Source organism: Pleuronectes platessa, chromosome 18, assembly GCF_947347685.1.
Source record: "Pleuronectes platessa chromosome 18, fPlePla1.1, whole genome shotgun sequence".
Lineage (NCBI taxonomy): Eukaryota > Metazoa > Chordata > Actinopteri > Pleuronectiformes > Pleuronectidae > Pleuronectes > Pleuronectes platessa.
This window is the reverse complement of record NC_070643.1, coordinates 19,463,121-19,487,639: the sequence shown is the minus strand read 5'-3', so window position 1 is coordinate 19,487,639 and position 24,519 is coordinate 19,463,121. Positions and strand designations below refer to the sequence as shown.

The window sequence follows — 24,519 nt, the reverse complement described above, 5'->3', positions numbered from 1 at the left end:
AATACACAGAAATTACAGAACAGATTTGCACCAAGGTTGTAAGAAATTAAACGTCATGTTTTTTTAAGTGGTTTTATTTTATGGAATCTCAAGAACCACACTTCTGATTTGCCCTGAATCAAAGAATTTATTAGACAAGTAATTCAAAGCTCTTGAGAACAGTAAAAAAAGTCTTGAACTTTTGATTAAACAAAAAAAAAACAAATGGAACAGTCCTACAGTTGTGTTTAGTACATGCACTATGTACAGTCAAAAGTGAGACGACGAAGTGGGATCCACAAAAAGTACTTCTAGCTCCTGTCGATGCTTCAAATGAACAGGTTTGTATTTTTGCTACTTGAAAAAATGTCGTGTCACAGATTTTCAGGTTTCTCTTCACGTATTCAGGTTCAGCACAAAGTTTCCACTGCAGGTCTTTGTTACGAGCGACTCGATGCAGTTGGTATTTTAAAGAATGTGGTTTTTCCTCCCTCAGACGTTACGATAAGAATAACTTATGTCGTATAATTCTATACACGTACTATTTCTTTTTTATTAAAAGTCTAAACAAACGTAGCCACTCACCTACATTGATATCACAGAGGCAGGAAAACCTAACGTGTCTACAGCAAATCAGGAGATTTTCTTTTTTGTGCCAATTCTTTTAAATGTATTAGTTGTTTTGTTTTTTTACTGAAATCACAAATCGATGAGAATATAATGTATAACACATATAAAATGTCTTCACCTCCTAATGAGGGGAATCAAGGTGAAGTGAAACAGCTCAGAGAACAGTGACTAACATCAACGGTCCGGGGGTTTAACAGAGAAACGGTCACGTTGTGTGATCGTGTGTCGATGATGAATCACGGGTCAGGTTCCCGCCACTGATTGGTCCCATGGAGCGGGAACGAATCAAAACACATCATGAAGCCACGGCAAAGATTTATCACGGGCCCCAAAGGAAGAAAAACAAAAACAACCAGAATGCCTTCCTGTACCTTTTAAACAGATCACATGAGCACAGTATTTTTTTATTCTAAGGCACAAAACTCCTTTCTTATTTAAACTCGGTGGCCTCGGTAAATCGCTCTGTTACAAAGACACAGCAGCAAAAGGAAACCGATTAAACTCACTGTCACGTAAAAAAAAAAAAGAAAAAGAAGAAGAAACACACACTCATCTTTACAGAAGCTGTTTTCAGACGCACAATGAAGTCCGGACATTTTCCTCGGAGTTCACGGAGAGACCACAAATGTCCGAGTCGGTTGCTCTGAACATTTCCTTCTCACTTCACCAGACGATCTCACAAAAGGCAAACTCTCCTGGAAGATGTCCGGAAAACATTGGGTCTGGTTCATGTCTGGAAACAGCCGCGCAAACAGAGCACTGCTTTCCGTTTCAAGTCAGTAACAAGGTTTCACTCAAACTAAAAAACACATTTTAACCGTTAAACCATGAGATGACTTGGAGGGGAGAAACAAAGAAAGAACAACCCCGTCACCACGACTCTGACACGGTGATAAAAGTGGGAGGAGGGAGCGGAGCAGGTCACTGCTTCAGGCCGGGGGGGCCCTCGCCCCCACCACCGCCACCACCCCCGCCACCGCCCTTCAGGTCTTTGTGGTCCACTTCTACGCAGTCGTCTCCCATGTCCCGCTCCTCTCCTCCCTGGAACATGTCGTGCGTCCACTTCGGGCTGCTGCCTCCCTTCCGGTAGACGAAGCGGCCGCGGCGAGCCGGGAAGGAGCCCCGCCCCCTCCCGCGGTTATCGATCCAGGTTTTCTCTCCGTCTCTGTCATCGTGCTGGAAGGAAGACGAGGCCACGTTAACAGGACAAGGACACAGAGGGGGAATAAATGATCATTTTAATGTTTACATCCCAGTTTTTTAAATTAACATGTAGAAGTATTAATTATCTTTATTCTGGACACAGAGGGGGAATAAATTATCATTTTAATGTTTACATCCCAGTTTGTAAATTAACATGTAGAAGTATTAATTATCTTTATTCTCATTTAATGGGTAAATTAAAATAAAGAGAGAAATACCAGTGGTTATTTTCTAAACCTGTAGGTGGCGTCTTCATGTCTCGTTTGCTGCAGGTGCTCACCAGGTAATACTTCCTGCTCTTGGGCGTATACTCAGGGTCCCACTCCTCCTCGGGGGGGCGCACTGCAGGATTCATATTAGCAGGATTTACATTGCCGTTGTTGCCGGGATAGTTTCCCCTGTTCCAACCTCGTCCTCTCACTCTGGGGAACTGGAATCAAAAACAACAGGGGGGGGGGGGGGTTGAATTTGCAGACAAGAGACAAACACACGTTCTACAGTAAAATGAGAATTTCTGATCAAACTGGTTTAAGTCGGATTAAGAAACAGAGAAACCAGAGAGGACGAGAGGGACAGACACACAGTCCACACCGATGGAAATCAGGCATTGGTTTAGTGATGGGCTGAAGCTCCACTGATTTCACTACGTTACCTCCATTAAAATCAGGTAATGCATGGAATATTTATGATAGAGTCATCATCATCATCATCATCATCATCATCCACATTATGTTCCTTAGCATTAGGAGGAAGGAACAGAGCAGAGAAGTCTAAAGTGATGAGGTTAGGACAGAGAATTGCAAGATTGTCAGCAACTCAGAGAAAAACTATTTCAAACTTACAAATCCACGACCTCGGCCTCTCTCGGGGGGGTGGCCCTCGTATTCCCGGGGGCCTCTTTCCCCAGGTCCCCCGCAGTCTCTTGGGGGATAACGTGGGTGAGGGTAGCCCTCCTCCGACTGCTCCATCCCCTCGCCCATGTAGGGTTTACCTCTGAAATGTGAAGGGTAAGGGGACGGAGAGGACGAGGAGGAAGAGGAGGACGGGGAGCGATCACGCTTCTTCTTTCCCTTCCTGTGAAATAAATACATTATTAATATTCTCCAGTTATAATCCCTGTAGCTGCAGTAGCGCTCCTTCTAACGTCCAAGAAACCGACACCATCGATGGAACATACTTGGACTTTTTGTGGTGTTTCCCAGATTTCTCAGAGGACTTTTCTCTGCTGGGCCCTCGGGAGTCTCCGGGGCTCCTGGCTCCTTTCACCGCAAACTTCTTGCGTCTTTCAATATCCAGCCGCAGGTCCATCACATCACCTTTGAACTTTTTAGTCGGATCCTGCAGAAAGACATTTGTTAATTTACCACTGAACCGGCCGTTTCAAATGGGAAATTTATGTATTGAGCAATCAAACGAACATATTCTCAGATTCACTTAACTTGACAAACCTAAAAATCTACAGCACACAAGTTTAAATGTAGTGTTCCCTCTAGTGGTGAAACCAAAATGTGAATATTCGTGATATAAATGACACATTACATTAAATTACTAGGTTTAAAATACTATATTCACAAATGCAGTAATGTACGAAACAGATATATCTAAATAAGTATTTGTGGTTACCAGCTGCATGCACGTAGCATATTCAAATAAATTAAAATTCACAGTAGTTTTGTGGCTTGAGGTTTTTCTTTTCAGGAAAAATACTTACAAGGTAAAGGCACAGATAATCGTCCCTTGAGAGGCTCGGACTCAGGATGTTAATTCACTTCCTTTTAGCCTTTTCTTGGGTTCGTATATACCCAATCAATAACCATATCTCATAGGCTGGGGGGGCTTGCTCGGCACTTACAAAACACAATTGGGCTCTTTTGATTTAGAAATATGCATCCTTTGAAAGAAAAGCACAAAGCTGAACACTGTCGTCTCAAGTTTGCTTGTTCCAAATACGTCACATTTCAAAAGGGCGCGTCACCTTGTAGCTCGCCTCCTCCATATCCTCAAACAGGTGAGAGTGCCTCTTAAAGGCACTGGGGGAAACATCGATTCTCCTGATGGAGGGAGGGAGGGGGGAGGGGGGAAACCGCTTCATGTCAGTCAGAGATCATCAGACACAGAATACTGCACAATGGAAATGCTTTGTTTTAATAAATCTGCTGAATGTTGTTTCGATACCTGTGGATTTCTGGGCTCTTTCTTGGCTTCATCATTTCTACCTCTGCAGCTTTTCTTTGGTACATGGCAAACCGCTCACTCAAAGTCATGTCTGACGAGTGGAAGTGTTGAGCTGCAAGTTCACAACAGAGAAATCCATCATTCCACAAAACACAGGAGAGACGAGTACCACGAACATGAAGGAGGAAACAATATCGACAACGGCCCAAACACCTGCTGTCTGGTCTTTTTACCCAAACCGGCACGTATACTGTACCTTTGATATAGTGCACGATTGAGACTATGTGCTGAGCAAACAGCTCTGAGGGGCTGCGGCGGAGCTGGGCGGCCTGAATGTGCTGGAAGGTGGAACGAAACTCCGGATCCTTCTTGGAGACATTCAGCAGATCCCGGGGCACGAGACGATCTTTAGACGAGGAGGAGCTGAGAGAACAGAAGGAGTGAGGAACACTGTTGAGAGAAACATGAGCCAAGGTTTAATGTGACAAACATGGACAGAGTTGACCCTCATGCAGGACGAGGAGGTTTTATGAGATACGTGGAGAAGAGGACAACGTGAGCACCTCATTAGATCTTCTGACTGAACTGAGTTAACATGAACTGACGGGGCCAAAGGTTCCTTCACTGTATCCAGCCTCTTGCTTCTATCTGCATTGTCTTACTTTTTCATACTTGACATATCACATGTTCTATGGCTTATATATAAAAAAAAATGAGCTGTCATATATTTGGGTCAATACAGGGACAGTTCTTTACAGGTGTGAGTTACCACACGTACCTGGGCAGCTCATCTGAAGAACCGAATTTGAGCTCAAACTCCTCCCTGGAACATGACAGACGTACAGGAGAGTCCTCACGAGGAGGGAACGCTCCAGGAAAGAGGGGGCGCTCTTTCTCTCGAGACATCGACGTGGCAGGGGACGGACTCCTCCGGGGCTTCTCCTTCTTCTCCTTCTTCTTGGACTTCTCCTCCTTCTTCGAGCTGTGCTTGCGGCTCCGGTACATATCCTCCTCCATGTGATCGACGGGCTCAAGCTCTTCTTCGTCCCTGCGGGTTTTCTCCTTGACGGACGGGTAGGACGTCGTGTAGACCGGCTCGTCCCCCCACTTCCCGAAAATGTCGCGAGCCGTCAGGGATGGTTTGTTGTCGCCGTCCTCGTCAATGTCGTGGTCCTTCAGGCCGTGAGACTTGAGGAACTCCTCTTCTCCAGCATCAAAGAAGGGACGTGTCTTTTCCTCCTTGGCGAAAGAGGAGGACATGCTGAAGAGGTCTCCGGGCTTGTTTCCTTTCTCCAGGTCTCTGTCTTCACTGCTCTGCTCCTTCTCACGACCGTTCTCCTTTTCAGCGGCCTGTTTGTTTTTATTCTCATTCAAGAACCTGAAAGAGAGAAGAAAATTTCATTGACTCATTGTTTTCTTGGTATCTATCACAAGAACATTGGCCTCACACCAGTCAACACTTCATCTTCAGTCATTAACCAAGAATCACTGCATCACTGGCAGAGATGCATCTGTTCAGGAGAAAATAAAACTGAGCAGATAGCGCCTCCTTGTGGTAGGGGCGATGTGTTACCTTTGGACAGAGCCAGTGTATCAGAATCCCTGTGGCCTGTTTTTATGCTAAGCTAACTACTCAGGAACTTATTGTTAAACAGATAAGAGAGGAATCAATGTTCTCATCTAACCCTGGTCTTTATCCTGTATGAAAAATGCCCAAACCTCATGTAAACAGTACTGACCAGGACTCACATTGCAATATTTATACTCACTTTAACCGTCATCGTCTTAAGAACGTGGAATTTTCATATAACTTCCTCTGAGTGCACAGAAAATAGCCGGCTACATTTTGAATGGACTTAAAATCCAGAGTCCTACGTTTCATTCCATTTTAACCTGTAATCGTCCAAGGATCTTTGTCAAAGGCTAAACGTGTTTGAAAGAAAAACAACATTCATAGTTTTTGAGGAAGATTAAAAAATAAAACAATGTGATAAGATTGAGAGAAAAAACCCCGTAAAGAAACAAATACTAGACGTACTTTTTGAAGGCAGCAGAGATCACAGTCTTATCTCCAGATTTGACTTCTTCATTCGAGAAGAACCCGAAGCCGCCGAAGGAGGCGGTTTGTTCGGACTTGCTGGGGCTCTTGGGGGGAGGGGTCTCGCCCCCGATGGTTTTCCACAGAGGACCACTGCTGCTGGGTCCCTTCGTCTCAGAGCCACTGAGAGCGTCCTCCTTCTTCAGGTTAGCACGTTTGGGGCTGGTGTCATAGTCGATCCATTTCCCCCCGGATGCCTTCTCGATAGCGCTGCCATCCGCGGCGTGACCTGGTTTCTCTGGAGGACTTTCTGCGGGCTTGTCTTTGGCTTCCTTGGGGCCACGCTTGCTCTTGCCGCTGCGATGGCGCGGGCTGGAGGACCTGGACCGAGAGGATTCACTAGAGTGCCTGGAGCGCTGAGATTTCCCCGACGACGAGCGCTCGGAGTAGTGAGAGCGGCTCCGGCTGCCAGAGCGCTTCTTGGGTGTGCGGGAGCGGGAGCGCCCCCTCCTGGGACTGTGCGAGTGGTGGTCCTGGTCGTGGTGGCGCTCGTGCCAGCCTCCGCCGCCGCCTCCACCACCACCACCACCACCCTGCCAGTTGGATTTATGGTTGTAGCCACCGCCTCCTCGGTTCTGGTAGTGACCACGATTGTAGTAGCCGCGGTTTCTGGGTCTGTAGTGGAACGGCCGCCTGTAGCCGCGGTTGTAGCCTCTGAAGCCGCCTCTGTTGTTCTGATAGTCCCTGCTAGGATAGTTTCTGTAGGAGGGAGTGTGAGAACGAGAGCGGGACCGAGACCTGGAGCTACACGAGAGAGAGAGAGAGAGAAGGGGAAAGTCACAAGAGAAAAAACAATGTCAGGAAAACATTTGATCTGAATGATTGTTGGTTTCACCCCTTATACCAACAGCAGAAATCCCTTTGAGTCAGGCTCTAGAATAAAGACTCTAAATGAATTGACTTGTGGTCAATGGCAAACAAATGCAAGACTCGTGCTAACATTCATTTGTTTAATGTAATATGACTCACACGGGTACCAGCTCTCGTGTATCGAACAAAGAAAAACGCCAAACTAAATATTTGCTTAATATTTATTAAACGGTTCAATGGGTTCTAGCTGCTCTGCAGAGTTAGAGTAGCTGCTCTATAATCATAAACCATATAATTAAAGATCTGTCAGGACCTGCTGAACGTATTCAAAGAAAATTCCACTAAACCGAATTGCTCTGCTGTAAAAACTGATCACTGGATTTACCTGTAGCGACGTTTCCTGGATCTTGAGCGGGAGTGGCTCCTGGAGCGAGACCTGGAGTAGGATCTGGATCTGGACTTGGATCTGGAGCGGGACTGAGCGCGAGCGTCTGGAGCCTTCGACATCTTTGCACTCAGGTCAACTTAAATATTCGTCTCCTGAAAAACATTTAAAAAAAAGGTAAATTAGCTTTTTTAACTTATGAGGTATTATTACACGCAGACAAAGTTACAGTGTTGTGTTAAAACATCAGATGCATTTCAAACAAATCCTTCACATGAGTCCGGATTTGACGAGCCACACATGTTCAGACCAGCTGACAGGTCGGGACTGGAGCATGAACGTGTCACCTCGTCACCAAGACATCACACGCTACACCTGAATACTGCAGCAATACCTAAAGCCTCACATGACCTTCAACTGTCAGACAGAAATAAATAAATCAAAACCAAGGTGGTGATTACACACAGCTCAGCTTCAAACATGTGCACATGAGACGGAGGCAACGTGAGACCGGTGGAGGAGAGAATCTGTGCAGACGAGATGTTCAGGCTGAAGAGGGAGGATCCCAACATCAGAAACTATACCTGAATACTGAAGTACCTCCAAATACATGGACCTGACCAACTACAGACCGTTTCAGAATCAGAAAGTATTTACACAAGTACTCTGCATGATAGTATTCTATGTTGTTGGTTTCTAAAAGTAAAACTGAGGCAAGTTCAAGGTTTTTAGCGTAATAATGTTTATTGTTGGAGTATGGTTGGTTTGTGGGTGAGCTCCTGGATAACTGGAATTTACCCAAGCGGATTAATTAAGTATCCAACTATGTTATAACTCTGCCTGCACAAGAGAACAAGATGTTGAGATGTTTTTTACAACCTCACCCAACTAAATTCAGATGACTCTCTTGTTTGCTCTGCATCTGAGATAACTCTCTAACACGCTGGAGCTTGGTTTAGTGCGAGAATGATTTAACTTATGCAACAAGGATGTAAACCAGGAGGTGACAAAGAGCCTCTGCTGCTGGTTATCAACTCATCTGCGGTTGATTTAAAGTCTGACGTATTTGCATTTTCATCCCCTGGAGCCATTCACATGCATAGCAGGGCTGTTTGAGTGCGTGTTGGAGAATGCCTGAAACTATTCCACGTATGAGGGGATAATACAGTAGCTGTTGGCTAAACAATGGTTGCTCCCTTTTCGCTCCTTCCCTGAAACTCAAATTTCCAAGACACACAATAAAGAAAAGAAGAACCCGTGTTACATTCGGAGGTGTCCCTGGAGTGAGGGTTTCATTTGGCCCCGGACTGTTTGTTGGTTTGTTTAGCAGCTGGATTAAGCAAGAATTTCAGTTGAGGTTTCCCCATAAAATTGGCGGAGAGACGCTCGGAGGCAAAGTTCAGATGTTGTCTGTGCACGGGCAGTGAAGTTATGGTTGCAGAACTGGTTTTGGCTGAAAGGGGAGATCTGCTGGTTTTTAAGTGCCGATGACCGAAATGGGTTTGCATGCTTAGCACAACCAAACACAAAGAAGGTGTAAAGATGGAAGGAAATAACTTTGCGTGACTTCTGAGACACAGAGAAGTTCCCAGCAGGAAACAGTTAAAGACATTTAAGTCAAAGACAAGTCCACTTTAGTCTGGTTGGCTCGTTAGATATGAAACCGGTTGAATTCGGTGGCCTTAACGGTAAACAACAACACTTCACTATCACAAGTCACAGCGGGTCCAACGTTCAGTTTGTTTTTTTGGTTTGTTTATTGGGCTGATTTTGTTAATCATCACCATTTATAACCATTTGCTCAGAGGGAAAATAAGGTTACATGTTACCGGAAGAGACCTGGTGCATCTGAGTTACCAGCAAAGACACAGATTTAACTACAGACTGGTTTTCAAAATAGCTGCTGGTTAATTTTTCAGACGTTTCGTCAACGTGAGATGTTTATTTTCCAAAGATCAGTTAATAAATCAATTAAACTCAATTCTCAGGTTAATGATGATCGATTAATCGTTTACACGTCAAACTCAAGTCACAGATTCATTTTCTGATCAGCAACTAATTGATTAATAGTCACACTCAAGTCACAGGTAAATCTTTTGTTGATGAATCAAACAATTGATGATCAAACTCAAGTTATAGGTTCAACTAATCGATTAATCGTCCCACTGATGTGTTTTGATCAGGAAACAGTTCGCAGACCACGCTGGGTTCAATGGTCAGTTCTGTCTGTTGTCTTCTCGTAAACCCGTTTAGAACTAAGCGGTTCGGAGGACAGGTGCTGCAGGGACACGAACTGGATAAATGAAGGTTAATTAAAAGGAGCCATTTAACTAGAATATCAGATCAGCAGCAGCGACGAGGTCCAAACCGTCCTGATCGAACCTGATCGATCATGTTATTCAATTCACATTTCACCACCTTCAACCAACTTCCGGGCCGATCCACGAACATGAGGCCGGGCAGCAGTTACCTTTCTCCCGGGATGCAGCCGCCTGGATGTGGATGGGGGTTGTTTTTGAACCGATAAGTGTCCACGGGAGAAGAGCAACCTGAGGCCGGGCTCCGTGCGCTGCTCGTCCGCAGAAACTCCTTCCTGGTTTCACCCACCGACGGATGTTAGCCACCTAGCTTGTTAGCCGCGGCTTGTTAACCGACGTGCGGGGCACATACAGACCGATTATCCCCCCCCGTAAGAGACGGTGCGTCCGGTCCAGCGTGTCCCCTCCGGCTGGATCCTCCGGGGAGCGAGCGGCTGTGGACGTGGATCGGGCGGAACGAGGCTTTTCTCCGGATTTAACGGCAGCTACCGATCGATTTACTCACGATGCTATCCATCTTCTGTCGCTGCGGCCAAACCACGCGAGACTCCACGAGATTCTGCGAGATCTGGATATGTTGTTTACAGTGGTGCTGCTTCTCACTATTTAGAGATTTGTATTTATTATTAATAGTTCTATCATTGTTATTCTTATCATTACATTATTATTATTATAAGTAGTAGTAGTAGTTGTAGTATTATTACAGTTGCGGTAGTTGTCACTATCTAGAGCTGAATTTCTTATTTCTGTTGCATTTTGTAAGAATTAAGAATCTTGATATGAAAACAAACACTAGTACTTTATTATTATCATTATTATTATTATAATTCGGATGATTTTTGTTGTTGTTTAGTATTAGTAATAGTAGTAGTAGTAGTAGTAGTACCTGGATCTGTTCCACACTGTCAAAGTGCCTACCCCACCCCACTGTCTAAGTGACCCAGAGCAAGTCACCTTACTCCCCTAACACCTGCTCCCCAGGGCTCCGTGCATGGCTGCCCACTGCTCTGTGTGTACACCAGATGGGTCATAGCAGAAAACGAATCCCCCCCCTTGCATGTCGTGTGTGTGTGCATGTGTGTGGGACAATAAGTGTATCTTATCTTATCTTAAAAATTTGTAATTTTCCCGATCTCCTGCAAAAACTTCTAACTTTGTTTACACACCCTGTAGTGGAAAAAGCTGGAACCCACCCAAACACACAACTGTCCTGTAGCTCAGCTTTAAGTTGGCATCTTTACTTGGCACTATTTTGATCAGCCTGAGCCACATAATGCCTCCTGTTCCAGAGACTGATCCAGCCGCTCACTAACCAAACACCAGCACACAAAGATAGTTATTAAAGTCATATTCCATGACATCTCACTCATGTGTTTTCTATCAGACATATGAGAGGAAACAAATATTTAATCTATACCTCAAAGACCTTTTATATAACTTTTATATTAATCTGCTCTGTGATGTTTGTCCCTTTACTTTTTCTGCTATTACCCAACGTGTTAAAGACTGAGGAGCTGCAGCCGAGCCTCAAACCCAAAAGTCTGTCCTGATAGAATCTCACACAGTCCACAGCCAGCACAAGAGACCTGGTTTAAATTCTTACAACTCAGCCTGGCACGCAGCGATCGAGCCCCCCCTCGTTGACCTTCGACTACCACTGTCATTTTCCTTTGCAGCACAGGTGCTGGACACCCGGATGAGTTAAAATTAACCCAGACAAATCTCTCCTTTGGACACAATGTGGACACACACACGGCTCTTTGTCTGTCTCTTGTGGTTACGAGCTGTTTATGGTCTCACTGGAGGTTTGGGTTCCAAGGGGCAGAGGACAACTTGGACCAGTGAGGTCATGAGATTAAAGTGAGAATAAAGTCAGTAACACTCAAGGGATGTGTCTCCCCCCCCCCCCCCCCCACTGCAACATGAAACGTGTGGAGCATTTGGGTCATCTTTTAAAATAGAGCAAACAAGCAACAATATAAACAGCAAAAAATACAACCTCAATGTAATATTTGTATATATTGAGACTGTTGTATCATATTATTTAAGACTGAAAAAACAATTTAGATTTTTCTTTGTTTTGTATTTACATTTTTTATATATTTAGGTTCTGGTTTTCATATAAATAAGTCATTACTGGTGTCTTCCACACCCCAACTTTTCACTCGTGCATTTTGTTGCTGTATGAAATGAACTAAACTAAAGAAATAAACTAAAGTAAAAATCACTGACATCCACAACTCAAATTTCAATGTCTACTTCCTCGGAGAAAAGTGAGAATTCCGCTGTGCTCTATGGCATCAATGTAAAAAATATGATAGCACAATAAACACATTAAGCATTTGTGTGTGAAAATAAAATGTCTCACCTGTCAGGGCAGAGGGGAAAGGTCGTGGACGCAGAGAGAGCGAGATGGTTCCTACAACCTCGTGCGGAGGGAAACTTCGGTGAAAGGTGATGAGAACGTGCACAGCCTCCTGCAACCAGCTGTCTGACAAACACTCAGGAGATCACATCTGACTTATAAATAGTTCTCTTCTCTGGAGGCGTTTTCAATGATGCTGTTTGAAGAGAGCGGTTTGAAAGAATATTTGTAATAAGCCTCCAGGCCGGTTAGCGGAGAGTGTAATGTACGTGTACAGTGTGTGTGTGATGAGACAGAGCAAAGATTAAAAAGCTCATTATCATCCGGCCATGACGGGAACTGTCGGGTTCAATCACTCAGCGACACGACATCTGTTCTGACATGTGAATACTGTTGTTTTTGGATGAAGCACAAAGTGTTGCTGCACTTCGAGTTCAGCCCCTTCAGACTCACTGAAGCTCTTCTGTTGAGCTGCTTCATTCAATTCTATTTGATTTGTATAGCCCCAAATCATAATATAAATTTTCTCAAGGCCCTTTACATGAGAGGTCAGGACCTTCCTAGCACAGGGCATTAAACCACCAGGTTCTTGATTGTTTTTTGTTGTCACAGCACTTTTATTTATCCTTTTCTTTAGGAATTACCTTTAAATGACGTTGTACTATTTTATCTTTGATTTGAGATTTTTGTGTGTCATCATTTCCCGTCCTTTATTGAAATGAGATTGTGTTGATTAGCTTCTTGTCAAGCTGCTCATTCTATACGCTTAAAAACACTTCAATCAGGTTCCCGCTGGGCCACAGGTTTCATCACATCAGTTTAATCTTTATTTATAAACGTGTTAAGGTACCTGATCTAACATAAATCTGAAATTTAAAACCCCTGCTCTTCAGTCCAGATCCTAAAACTCTTGATGCCAGTGTTAAATTAAAAACTAGGAAAGATGAAGTTCAGTCTTTCACACGATACAAACCATCTGAATCTGAATGTAATGGAACCTGAGTCACGTTGTCATGTACACATCTGAGCTATTTGGTAAACAATGGAACATAATAGTGTATTTCTACTCAGACAGAGAAGCAGGTTGATTCAGATTCTTCTTAATGTGAACTGATGATGAGACTCTCTCTGTATCATATGGTGACTAACCTCTCTATTTATACAATCACCACCCAGACCAAAGTAAACAGATACAAACAACAGGTCCAGGATCACGTCTCTGTACCAAATGGCAGCGTGGTCCCAGTGAAACAAGCTCCTGTGTATTGGGTTGGACATTTGATATCCTCTCGTCCCCGTGGCAGATGCTCTGTGGCCGAAGCTGATTGGCTGCTGCAGCCGTGAGATTTCTGTTTGAGGGCAAAGTTGCCAAGAGCCGAGGTGAAGACAAGAGCGACCACAAAGCCTCTAATATTTGATCGCTAGAGTGGCATCATAGCAAGTGGACCTGAAATCCCACGCACGCACTTTGATCCTTTGGCCAGATTTCAGCTCAGAGTCTCTTCCCGGTGCAACTCAGAGCCGCAGGAGAACAAACACTGCAGGCTGAGAGTCACTGGGAACCAGTCAGATCCTGCTGCCAGTTGGCTGTATCACACAGAAGGACCTGTTTCACTGAGACACCCACCCACTGTCAAACACAGACAAGAATGCAAGTATTATATGAAAATGACATTAAAAAAAGGTTGTTTCCAATCTAAAAACATATAAAACAAGTCTAAGAGCTACACCTTTAACTTTTGTTAGGCCAAGAGGCCTCTTAGTGGTTTGAAACTGGTTTGAAACTGGTTTGAAAATAACATTTGGATGACATTCACATTTCTTCTAGACATCAGGATTCAGATAAATAAGTTTTCCCCTTAATTTGAATGCTTTGCTGCAGGAATTGCATTTTGCAGTCGTGGCCAGAGTTTCCCTGGATTCACCCACATATCTTAAATAAATAGACCAATGTTGAGTCGATGTAGAAATGGACTCCAGTGCTCTTCTTTAAACAAATATCTTGATGAGCAGAGAAATACATAAATTAACTGTGTGTTTCTGAACTTTTCCAACCTCAGTTATAATCTACATTCACCCCAAGGATTGTGAAGTTGTGTTTATTGCTTCACTAAAATAGAAGAAGCATTAAAACCTTCATGAAATTGACTGAGGTAGTAAAACAGTCGATTGATAAATTTAACATGTGAATCTCAGTTTCATGAGTTTAAAACAAGTGCTGCCCCCTCCTGGTGTAGTGGTGATAATGATATCTAAAATCTGTGATTAAACTCAGTTGTGGAAGAACCGCTCAAAAGTTTAACAGTAAAAATAGCAAGATCCTAAATAATTAAAATTGAAAATACATATTTTGTGTGTACAGCAGTTGTGTGAGGTCATAATCTCAATGAAGGCTCGGAGGCGGGTCCCTTTCATAAAGCTTTATTTCACAGATCTCCTGCAGCAGGAGGCCGAGGCAGCCGGGCTCATTACACATTTACATCCACTGTCTGTGGCCAGTCCTTACGATGCTCCCCATGTTAAATAACTCAGAAATTCAAGACAAAAACAACAAACACACTCACGCACACATTGTTCAACGTAAGATATAACAACAACAATATCAGAACGACAGTAATAATAACAGCCACTGTTGAATAGTATGTATTTCCAGGGTCTGACGCTGTATTTTCTCAAATCTGTTGCACAGTCAGTCATCTTTAAGGTGCACTGTAAAATCTGCTTGTGACGTTTCAATAAAACCTGACTAATGCTGCACCAGAACACGCGGTGAAGACAGAGAATACTTGTTGTAGATTTTTTTAATTTATATATATATATTTATATATATATTTCGGATGAGTACTTTCTTCTTCCAGGGCAGAGTTCATCTCCTCCTCGTTATCCTCTGCGGCAGACACCATCGATGTGGACTCAGCGCAGTTTGTTTGGCACACTCAGTTTGTAAGCCGCTGTGGTGAGGCATGAAATCTCGTAGCTCAAGCGGAGACATAAGGCGCGTCTCCATTGGATGTGCGTGGACTCACAGGACCTCTGCAGGGGACAGGGGACAGGAAGGAGGAACAGTGGTGAGGTGAATAATAAGCACGATAACTGATTTCTATTTGTAATGTCAATATCGTCATTTAAATAAAAATGATGGCAACTAGACAAGGACAAATATATATATATTTTTTTCCTATTTTCTTTTTAAGAATAAATTGTCTGTGGTTTTAGTTATAAGATTATCGTCATTGTGGTTTTATTAGGGAGGTAATATATCGTTTCATTTTATTTATTTAAAAGATAAATAAATATGTTATTATTATTCTTATTATTGTGATGATGATGATGATGATGATTATAATTTTATAAATACTTTTTGAACCTCCCTCCTTATGCCCTCTGTCAGGTGATAATAATAATAATCACAATCATCACTTTTATTGTTGTTACTGCTTTGTTATTATGTCAGTTGGCAGGATTACACAAAATCTACTCAATTGACTTCCATAAAACCTGCTGGAGAGGTGGAGTGTGACCCAAAAAAGAAACAGTACATTTTGGTGAAGATCTGGATCAGGGGGCAGATCCTGAATTCCTTTTTTAATTTTGTTTAATAATGTAAGATAGGGCAGGTTTTCTTTTATATTTTCATTTACTTATCCATAGTTTGCTGTAGTGTTACCTGCAACATGTTGAGGCTTCATCGGGCTCGTCTTCATCAGGAAGGGCTCTCCTCCTTCGAAGGCCAGGATGGGCTCGCCCACCAGCCCGCTCTGCTGTGGACCGGGGTTACTGCCGTTCTTCAGCTTGATGATCTCCTTGAAGTCCGCCTGCTCCCCGTTGGCCGAGACGCCATTTTGGTGAGTGGTTGCCTGGATGCCATTCACAACTCCACTGGGGCTCTGCAGGTTTCCAGGAGCTGCAGAGAGAGGAGGGAGAAATGCATGAGCTCATAGGATATTGGTGGATAACATCATCCCTTCACTCCTCAGGAGAGGTGACCTTACCTTTGTTGAGCTCTGTGTCTTTGCCGTTGACCTGTGGAGAAGCTTTGACGTCTTTCTGTGATAACAAAGAACAAAAGGTCACATGGAGACAAGATGAAGTTTAGTAGCTTTCCAGTTTAAAGTGAATCCACGCTGGCTGACCTTCTCTCCTGCGTCACTCTTCCGAGTCCTCTTCATGATCTCCTCAAGGCGCTGAGGGAGAGATCAATAAGTTAGTCAAGTGTGACACGTGTCGTGCAGTGTACAGATTTTCCTCTCCTCTTCTTCCTCACCTTCTTCCTCTCCAGTCGCTCCTGCTCTTCTTTGTGGAAGTGTTTCTCCCGCTCGATGCGCTGACGCTCGGTTTCCTCACGGGCCTTCGACTCGGCCTCTTCCCTCTGCACAAAGAAAACAAAACCACAAAGATGAAGTTTCACTGTAAAACCAAATCGTCAAGTTGGAATTTCATGACGTCAATGCAGCTGCAGACAAGAAGCATCAGTCACTGTCAATGGTAACCTGCATTTTATTATTCTCACAAAAAATGCCAAAATAAAACAATAACTTTAGATCATCCTTTTAAAAATCTATGATCATAGTGTCGTAGCATGCTGCAGTTCTTCCTCTGTGATCAAAGTGGCCACCAGGGGGCACCAAGTGCTCAGCTGTCTGTGGTTTGTTCTGCAGTTTCATGGCTGACGCAGCACTGATATAAAGTGATGCATTCTGGATTTAAACAAACACCTGATGGGTTAGAAACTTTCTCCGACTTGGCACTGCAGAACATCACCGGGTCACATGGTGTTAAAACCCTGCAGGAACATGGCGGCTGCAGATGTCAGACGCTGGGTTCAGTTTAACTCTCCTCCTCTGTGATGACATGTGGTTTAATTTTATCAAAAAGATCTGTTATCTCCTGATATCCAGAGGTTGAGAGATCTCATACTTCTTTGGTGTCTGGTCTGAAAATGATTTAGAAAATGTGTGTGTGTGTGTGTGTGTGTCTGTGTGTGTGTGAGTACTATTTTTATAAAAGGAAAACCCCCCCAGAGCAGCTGGATCAGCCACTGTGGTGAGGTCAGTGACGCCACAGGAAGTAGAAGGTCTCTGACTCGACCCTCCTGTCAGTCACAGCGGGTGAGGACAGAGACAAACTATTGTATCAGTGACACCATTAAGTGCTTCACTGGGAATTTTAGATCCAGTACAGATGTGTCCAGTCTGCAATGAAAACAGAAATGATGACGTGTGTGTGTGAATCACATCTGTCTTGGGTTGAGCAGCTGCAGCCTGATGGTTTCTCACGTTTACCAGTTCACTGTGGTTTCCTTCCTCCCCCCCACCCCCCGTTTATTGGACAGTTTCCACCCAGCGAGCACTACTCTTCTTCACCCCTCTTCATCTGAAGTGAGACCTATAAAAACAAGAGGCCACTCCAGCCCCGAGCGAGTTTCCCTGTGGTGGTGGTGGAACAATGGTTTGATTGAGGAGAGGCGAGTGGAGCCGGTGCTTCGGGCGCTGCTTATCTGACCATCGGCCCACAGCGGAGGAGGAGTGTGCGCCAGGCGAAGGCGACACAGGCCGGTCACTATCTCCCCGGATCACAATGGCTCCCTGCAGCCTCTGCTCATCAGGGTTATTATGAAGGTCACCAGCTGGCATCTGCCCAGGCAGACAAGGGGCTCTCTGACCATCACATGACACACAGCGCACCCCCCCCTGTCCGATCTGCCCAGATGCCAGACAGTCGGGGGGTGAGGGAGTCAGAGCAAGAGGCCTGATGTTTGGGCTCGGGAATGGTAAAGTTACCCCCCCCCACACACACGCACACACACACACTTACACACTCTCAATGGCTCGTATGCATTAATCTTCCCGCAGATGGTTAATGGGCTTATGGCATGTGGGGGTCACTGGGATTGGTGCTGGTTAATGGAGATGAGAGTATTTACAGTTGACTGGAAGCGATGATCCGTTTCACCGAGAGCAGAGTTTAATACAGGGTTGAGGGTTCAATTCCCAGTAGATATCGGCAGTGGGTTGAAGGAGTTTTCAATATATTTTGAGTTTTGTTTCAGTCTGTATGGAACATTTAAACAGGTTTTAATGATAAAGTTCCAGTTCGGTTCCGTGTGACTGACCTGTTTCTGCGCCCTCTCGTTCTCCTCCTGCTCGGCTTTAGCTTTCTCCTGCTCCTCCTTCTCCTCCTGAGCGTCTCTCAGACGCTGCTGCTCGGCCATGAACTGAGCCTCCTCCTCCCTGCGCTTCCGCTCCTCCACCTCCCGGGCCATCGCCTCCTCCCGCAGGATCCTGGAGAGACGTTCGTGATATATGAAGGTTTGTGGGATTTCTAAACTTCACACTGCATTTTGCACATGAGAGTATTCTCTAGAGATGTCAGGGCAGAACAAATCAGATGAACCTAAAGAAATTATGAATTATAAATGACATTAACAGAGCTTCATATGAATTACAAATCAGAATTATGCATTCGATTTGTTTATCTGAATTGAAATGAAGCCTGTCTTTCATGGAGATTCTTATTTTTCACTGGAAATCCATTAAAGAATCACGTGTTATCGGGTGTTTCTGTTATTTGACCTCTGACCTGTTCTTCTGCTCCTGCTCCAGACGCTCCTGCTCCTCCCTCTCCCGCTGCTCTCGGGCTTGTCGGCGTTTCTCTGCCAGGGCCCGAGCGGCCTCCTCCTGGTTGTTGGTGCCAGCTGACGGCTTGTTGGCCGGGGCAGCTGGGCTGGAGGCAGCGGCGGTGGCTGTGGTGGGGGTGGGGGTCCTGGCAGCGGTGGGGGTGGGGGTCCTGGCAGCGGCGGTGGCTGCGGTGGGGGTGGGGGTCCTGGCAGCGGCGGTGGCTGTGGTGGAGGTGGGGGTGGGGGTCCTGGCAGCGGCGGTGGGTGCAGCAGAGGGAGTGGGATTACTGGTGGAGGCTTCTGCAGGAGACGCAGCTGAGGCAGACGGCTCTACACTTGGCACTGCAGCAGGGGAAGCCGCCGGTGGGCTGAGGGAAGTAGGTGAAAGCCGAGCTGAGGACACCACGATGGCAGGAGCGTCACTGGAATCTGAGAGAGAGAGAGAAAGAGACAGAGAGACGAAGAAGAGGAGGAGGAGTGATGATGCTTCTGTTTTCTGAAACGTCTGGGTTCCAAGAGCGAAGCTGGCAAAACCATCTGATGCCAGACACACAGGTCACCTTGAAGCCTGGAGGGCAACACTCACCTTTTTTCTCCTCGGCGGAGTCGGGCTGCTGGGGCTCGTGGCCGGTTTCCACCGCGACCGCTGTGACCGCCTGCGGCTGGACCCTGGCGGGCGTCTGGGCCCGTTTGGGTCGGGTCTTGGTGCCAGTAGGTGTCTTCTTACCCGTGGGAGTCTTGGAGGCCGATGCTGCTGCTGGCACTAGAGGCGACAGGGGCCGACTTTTGGGGGCGGCCGGCGACGGGGGTCTGTTTTTCAGCTTCTGGGTGCTGAGGAGGAGAGAAAGAAAGTTGGGATGAGATGAGATAGGAGCATCGAGGTAATGAGGCTCCCGGTGCAGAGCCCATAACTAGGTCATGTGGAGGCAACTCCATCTGAAACCCAACAGTCGCTCGCCAAGAACTGAGTGGAGAGGGGGGGTGTAATGTGAGAAGAGGGGAGGCAGGGAGACATGTTTGTTTTTAAGCATCACTCAGGAAAACCCCATTCTGTCTACAAGCTCCTCACGGCTGCACAGACACACCTGCTGTGGACAGAGCTCTGACTGAACCGCGTCCAGCAGAGTCTCTTCAAGAGGTGAGATTAAAGAGACCTGGACCATCTGTCAGACATTAACCTGCTCCGAGGACAAGAGGACGAGGACGCAGCAGCTCTGTTTCTCTGCCTACGTCAGTAAAGTCCTCGATGGAGGATTCATGGGACATTAGAGATAAACTGGTGCAGGTTATCTGATACCTGGTCTCCGGCCTGGATCTCGTGGTCGTGGCGGCAGGAGACGTCGTCTGTCTCTTCTTCTGCACTTTGTCTTTTGTGAGCGAGTTCTCCCTCTCTTTGTCTTTCTTCTCCTTCTTCTTCTTGTCCAGCTTGAGGAAAGAGGCGACACAACAACAAGCAGCCGTTACCTCACGAGGCTGAAACATCTGCTAACATCTGGTCGGCTGATAGTGGCAGAGAACAACTTTAAAACAGGAAGGAAACTGAAGTGTTTTTACCAAACTATTAAATTTACAACATTAAAATCTAAACTATGTTTTTGACCACTTGATAACAACCATCTCCTCCATGTTAGTGGTTTTAATTAGTTATTTTATGCTAAATCCTCAACCTGGGAGACAGTTGTTTATTTGCTGTTCCTTCACCCATGAAACATCCAAAGAAGAGAATTAAGTATATATGAGGCTCATCATGTGTACAGTCTGTGTTCACGTCCTACCGGTGTGGAGTTCCGTCGGCGTTGGCGCAGCGTGATGTCCGGCGTGCTGGCGGACGAGACCCTCCAGCGCTCGGCGGAGTTCTGGTGCTGGTGGTGATGGGAGCTGGCGTTCAGCGGGTTGGCAGAGGCTGAACGGGAGCAGTGGTGAGAGTCTGAGCGACACATAGACATGCAGAGAGCGACGGCAGGGCCGAGGTCAGGGCACACAAACACACACCCAGACACATACACACACACACGTTCAAACACCATGCAGAGTGAGAGAGGCCACACAAAGAGCCACAACACTGCACTTCAATCACAAGCTTAATCAAATGTTTCATTTCATCCATTCATGCATTTTATAGTTTATTCTTTACTCAGAAATCAACTCATCATCTGTTTTAACAGTTGATTGATGATTAAAAGCTTATTTTATTCGCTGGTTCCAGCTTCTCATGTGTGCGTTTGATTCTTTTATATTAGTGTTAACTGGTTCTGTTTGTGTGTATTTGACTTTTAAGATGTAACTTTTAGATCTGAGAAGCTCTGGTTTGTATTTCTCATCAGTTTCTGACATTTTAGGCCTTAACAATAACTCGTACAAATAATTTACATGATGAAAGTTACTGTTGTGGGAAAAAAGAAATCCACAGGGTCTGTTTCTATTTCGGAATAACTGGGTGAATTCAGAAAAAAGATTGTGTGGTGTGATACTAGAAGCAGCTTGAGGTGAAACATCTGATGTTTCTTAAGAATCAAACATCAACTTCGACCACAATCACCAAAAGGGTTTCTCTGTTAAAACCTAAATAGAAACAAAGAAGAAACATACTACTGCCTGTTATGAGCCATTCAAACTTTTCTCCTCTCATAAAAAGCCATAAAACGTTAGATGAAAAGTTTCTCTCCCTCTTTGCACACCGCACACACACATACACACATACAGAGGATTGTGGGTAAGCGCTGGTTAGGGGGGGGGGGGGGGGTCTTACACTCACGGGAGTCGCTGGTGTTGAGGAGGGTGGCGGCGCTGCGGCTGCGAGCCAGGAAGGACAGCGTCGGCGTCATGAGCCTCTCCACGATCCGGCTCTCCCACGGGCTGAGACGCAGACTGCGGGCTGACACGAGAGGACGCCGTGAGTGTCGTAAATACACAGTGCACAGCTACACACACACACTTCTCTCAGACACAAACATATACACAAAAAGTCACACCCCTGTCTGCCTTCGTCTGATGCACAGTGGAGTTTCTATGATGCTGGAAACATCCCTGAGACTATATTCCACATTTGGATAACGAGGCTGGAGAGTCTCTGTTGTATTGTCTGATATCATATAAGTTGAAAACAGGTTTGCAGATTAGCCACTTTGTCTGGAGGCAATACTCAAGATAAGTGCGACCATGTTTTGTTGCCAATAATCATGAGAAAATAGTGAGTCTGCTAAACCGTCTCCCAGTCGGTCAACTGGCTGAACCAGTTCAATCTTTTGTGGGGATTAAAAAGTGTGCTTTTGTTTTCTTTCTCTAAATACGCTTGATTAATCCGGGGAGTTTACTGACAAGTTGTCTGATGATGAACAAAAGTGAAAGCCAGGTTTATTTAAACTGTTTCCAGCTCCAGCCTCTGAAAGTTCCCTCGTCCAGTGACACTTTCAATGCTCCTTCAAAATGTTTGTAAAACTCAAAGACTGCGAATCAGACGTGATCAGACTCCAAAGACAGGGGATCGAACCTTCACCTGCACACAGACCCAGACGTTGGATAATATAACACAGAGCAGCAAACCCACGTTAATACTCATTACTTACCACACAAACACAACGCACACACACACACACACACACACACACACACACACACACACACACACACACCAGAGAGGCTGGCGTTTACTTGACCTCTCTCACACAGAGGCCAGCCGGTCAGTTTTTGGTGAGTTCAGAATTAGTGCCGTATGTCCTGAATGCAACACACACACACACACACACACACACACACAAACACACACACACACACGCTCCTCTGTTCTGATGGGATGCAGCGTTACCGAGTGTCATATGATGAAGACTCAGCACATACGACATCCAGAAACATTGCATTGTAATGACGGATGGGAAAAACAACAACAACAACAACAACATCTTCCTCTCATGAGCGGCTCGATGTCAGGGATCGGTCTGAAAGTGTTTGTTAGAGCAGCAGACGCCTGTGTATGAATTTTACAAAGCACGAGACAAATAAGAGAAAACCAGAGAGAGACAAATATAAACGACACAGAGTGAGACTCTTCACACAGAAAAAACTCTTTTCATCAGAATCTGGATTTCAGAAACGAGAGCAGCAATTTTCAAACTATCTTAGGAACACTTCTATATCTTAGATTGTACATAAAGATGGAGGAATTTACCCCATAAGTGAAGCCAAAACATCTGTATCGCCCCCCCCTGGTGGCTGGCTGCAGAATAGGTCTTAAACCCTGCCTCCTCCGTGTTAGAGCATTGGAGAGGGGCCATTAAAAAGTAAAAATACACAATACATTTATCTCAAAGATGGTTTCTGGCCAAATCTGTAGTTAGGGGTGTTTAAAGACATATTTTAATATCAATGACAGAATCTTTTATTTTCTTTTTAGTATGAGAGGAACAGCGATGTGGTGAGTGAGCTGACGGGAAGTGTAACCAACCAGATGTTGTGTACTTTACAGAGTTGTGGCAACAGCATTAGGATCAGCACTCAAAAGTGTGGATTCTCACTATTAAGAGATTAAAGTTCAGTTGCATCTGTCGTGGGGTCTGTGGTCTCGCACATTTTCAAAAACAGTAAAAGTTTGAAAATCCTCTAGCTGGCAGCAGGCATAACTTTTTTTTGATGTAATGAAAAGCATGTGTATCAGTGGAACCTCCCTTCTGTGGCTCCACCCCCTTGATCTCTACTAAGGCACAAGATGTCAGCGTCTGTATCCGGGATATTTTGGCTTCACTTTCATTTTCTGGACAGTGGGAGGAAGTGGAGACGTGTCGTCCATCTTTACAAACAATCTCTGTTCTATACCTGGAGACACATCTCACTGACTGACATCATGTGGTTTAATTCCCTGTTGCATACTGATCCCTTTAAAAACACATCTTGTGAGATACAACAGAAAACACACAGGGGGACGAAACAGATGGACCTTGAGCACCAGGTCTAATGAATCCAGTTTGTGTAGATGTCTTATCTCTCATAACAAATAAATGTTTTTTTTAATGCTCTGTAACAAACACTGAAATCCCTCCTTGTATCACAGACTGCAGCACAGACCGTCTCCTCCTGTACGACAGACGAATCCTTCTCACGACTGTTTTATGACTAACCCATAACCTGACTACCTTCTGCCTGTCGCTAGGCAACTGTGGTCCTCCCCCCTCCTCCTCCTCCTCCTCCTCCTTCTCCAATGCGGCAAGACGAGGCTGAGCTGCTGCCTGGTGATCGACTGCTCCCCCGCAGGTAGATTGATGCCTGCGTATCTAAAGGTCTCCTCCCCCTCCTCCGAACTATCACTGGTACTGTTACTGGTACACTGGTGACTGTGCAGAGCGTCTCTCAGGACCGGAGACATGAACCCTGACGTGTCCTCTGTCCCTGACCTGACAGTGTTGTCCTCCTCCGTGTCCCTGCAGCACCCGAGGATCTGTTCTAGTGACTGTGGAGTGAAGGAATGTGAGTCTCTACTCTGCTGACGGCTCTGTGGGTGATACCATCGATGAGGATACATGTTATGAGACGTGACGAATCTGAGATGAGGACAGTGCTGTGCTTATGTTCAACTCAGGAGTCTGATGAGATTGATAAAACCAGATAAATCATATATTACACTTATCAAGAATTAGGAATTAGGACAGATTTTCTCTTTAATACTTCAAACTGAAGCTAGTAATAAGGAGAAGATAACTGTTATAAAGATATATAAAGAATATATGATATATATTAGGTCTATACTCTAATGACATGAAATGTCACAGTTTTGCATCTTGCATTTCACTTTTTACTTCACTTTTTATATCTTTTATCTTTTACATATATTTTATTTAGATATGTTTATGGCTAACTAAATGTTACTTTGTATAAATATTAGAAAAAGGGAGTAAAATAAGAAGTAAATAGTGAGTAAATATATATTGTTTCTTTTTATTTCTTTTCTTA

At 44.9% G+C, this 24,519-nt stretch overlaps 2 protein-coding genes across 5 annotated transcripts; both read right to left on the bottom strand.

The window, feature by feature from the left end:
* Positions 1-107: 107 nt before the first annotated feature.
* thrap3b (thyroid hormone receptor associated protein 3b) lies at positions 108-13,384 on the bottom strand. 4 transcript variants are annotated; one of them, XM_053447240.1, is made up of 11 exons: positions 11,967-13,384; positions 7,281-7,435; positions 6,026-6,829; positions 4,766-5,365; positions 4,244-4,437; positions 3,988-4,099; positions 3,788-3,863; positions 2,990-3,150; positions 2,655-2,886; positions 2,031-2,242; positions 108-1,785 (listed from the first exon to the last, which is right to left on the bottom strand). In XM_053447240.1, the coding sequence occupies exons 2-11, from the start codon at positions 7,400-7,402 to the stop codon at positions 1,614-1,616; spliced, it is 2,685 nt and encodes an 894-aa protein (XP_053303215.1). In that variant the 5' UTR covers positions 7,403-7,435; positions 11,967-13,384; the 3' UTR covers positions 108-1,613. The 4 variants fall into 4 exon arrangements, with proteins under 4 accessions (XP_053303215.1, XP_053303214.1, XP_053303216.1 ...); XM_053447239.1 differs by having other exon boundaries at positions 2,093-2,242; positions 11,967-13,383; XM_053447241.1 differs by having other exon boundaries at positions 2,093-2,242; positions 4,244-4,410; positions 11,967-13,383.
* A 984-nt stretch (positions 13,385-14,368) lies between these two features.
* LOC128461429 (MAP7 domain-containing protein 1) lies at positions 14,369-24,091 on the bottom strand. The gene is made up of 13 exons (XM_053446354.1): positions 23,890-24,091; positions 21,335-21,454; positions 20,355-20,506; positions 19,877-20,004; positions 19,166-19,410; positions 18,769-19,008; positions 18,543-18,684; positions 18,076-18,244; positions 16,228-16,332; positions 16,097-16,147; positions 15,956-16,010; positions 15,631-15,867; positions 14,369-14,996 (listed from the first exon to the last, which is right to left on the bottom strand). Exons 1-13 carry the CDS (start codon positions 24,089-24,091, stop codon positions 14,986-14,988), a joined length of 1,857 nt encoding a protein of 618 aa, XP_053302329.1. The 3' UTR covers positions 14,369-14,985.
* Positions 24,092-24,519: the final 428 nt, after the last annotated feature.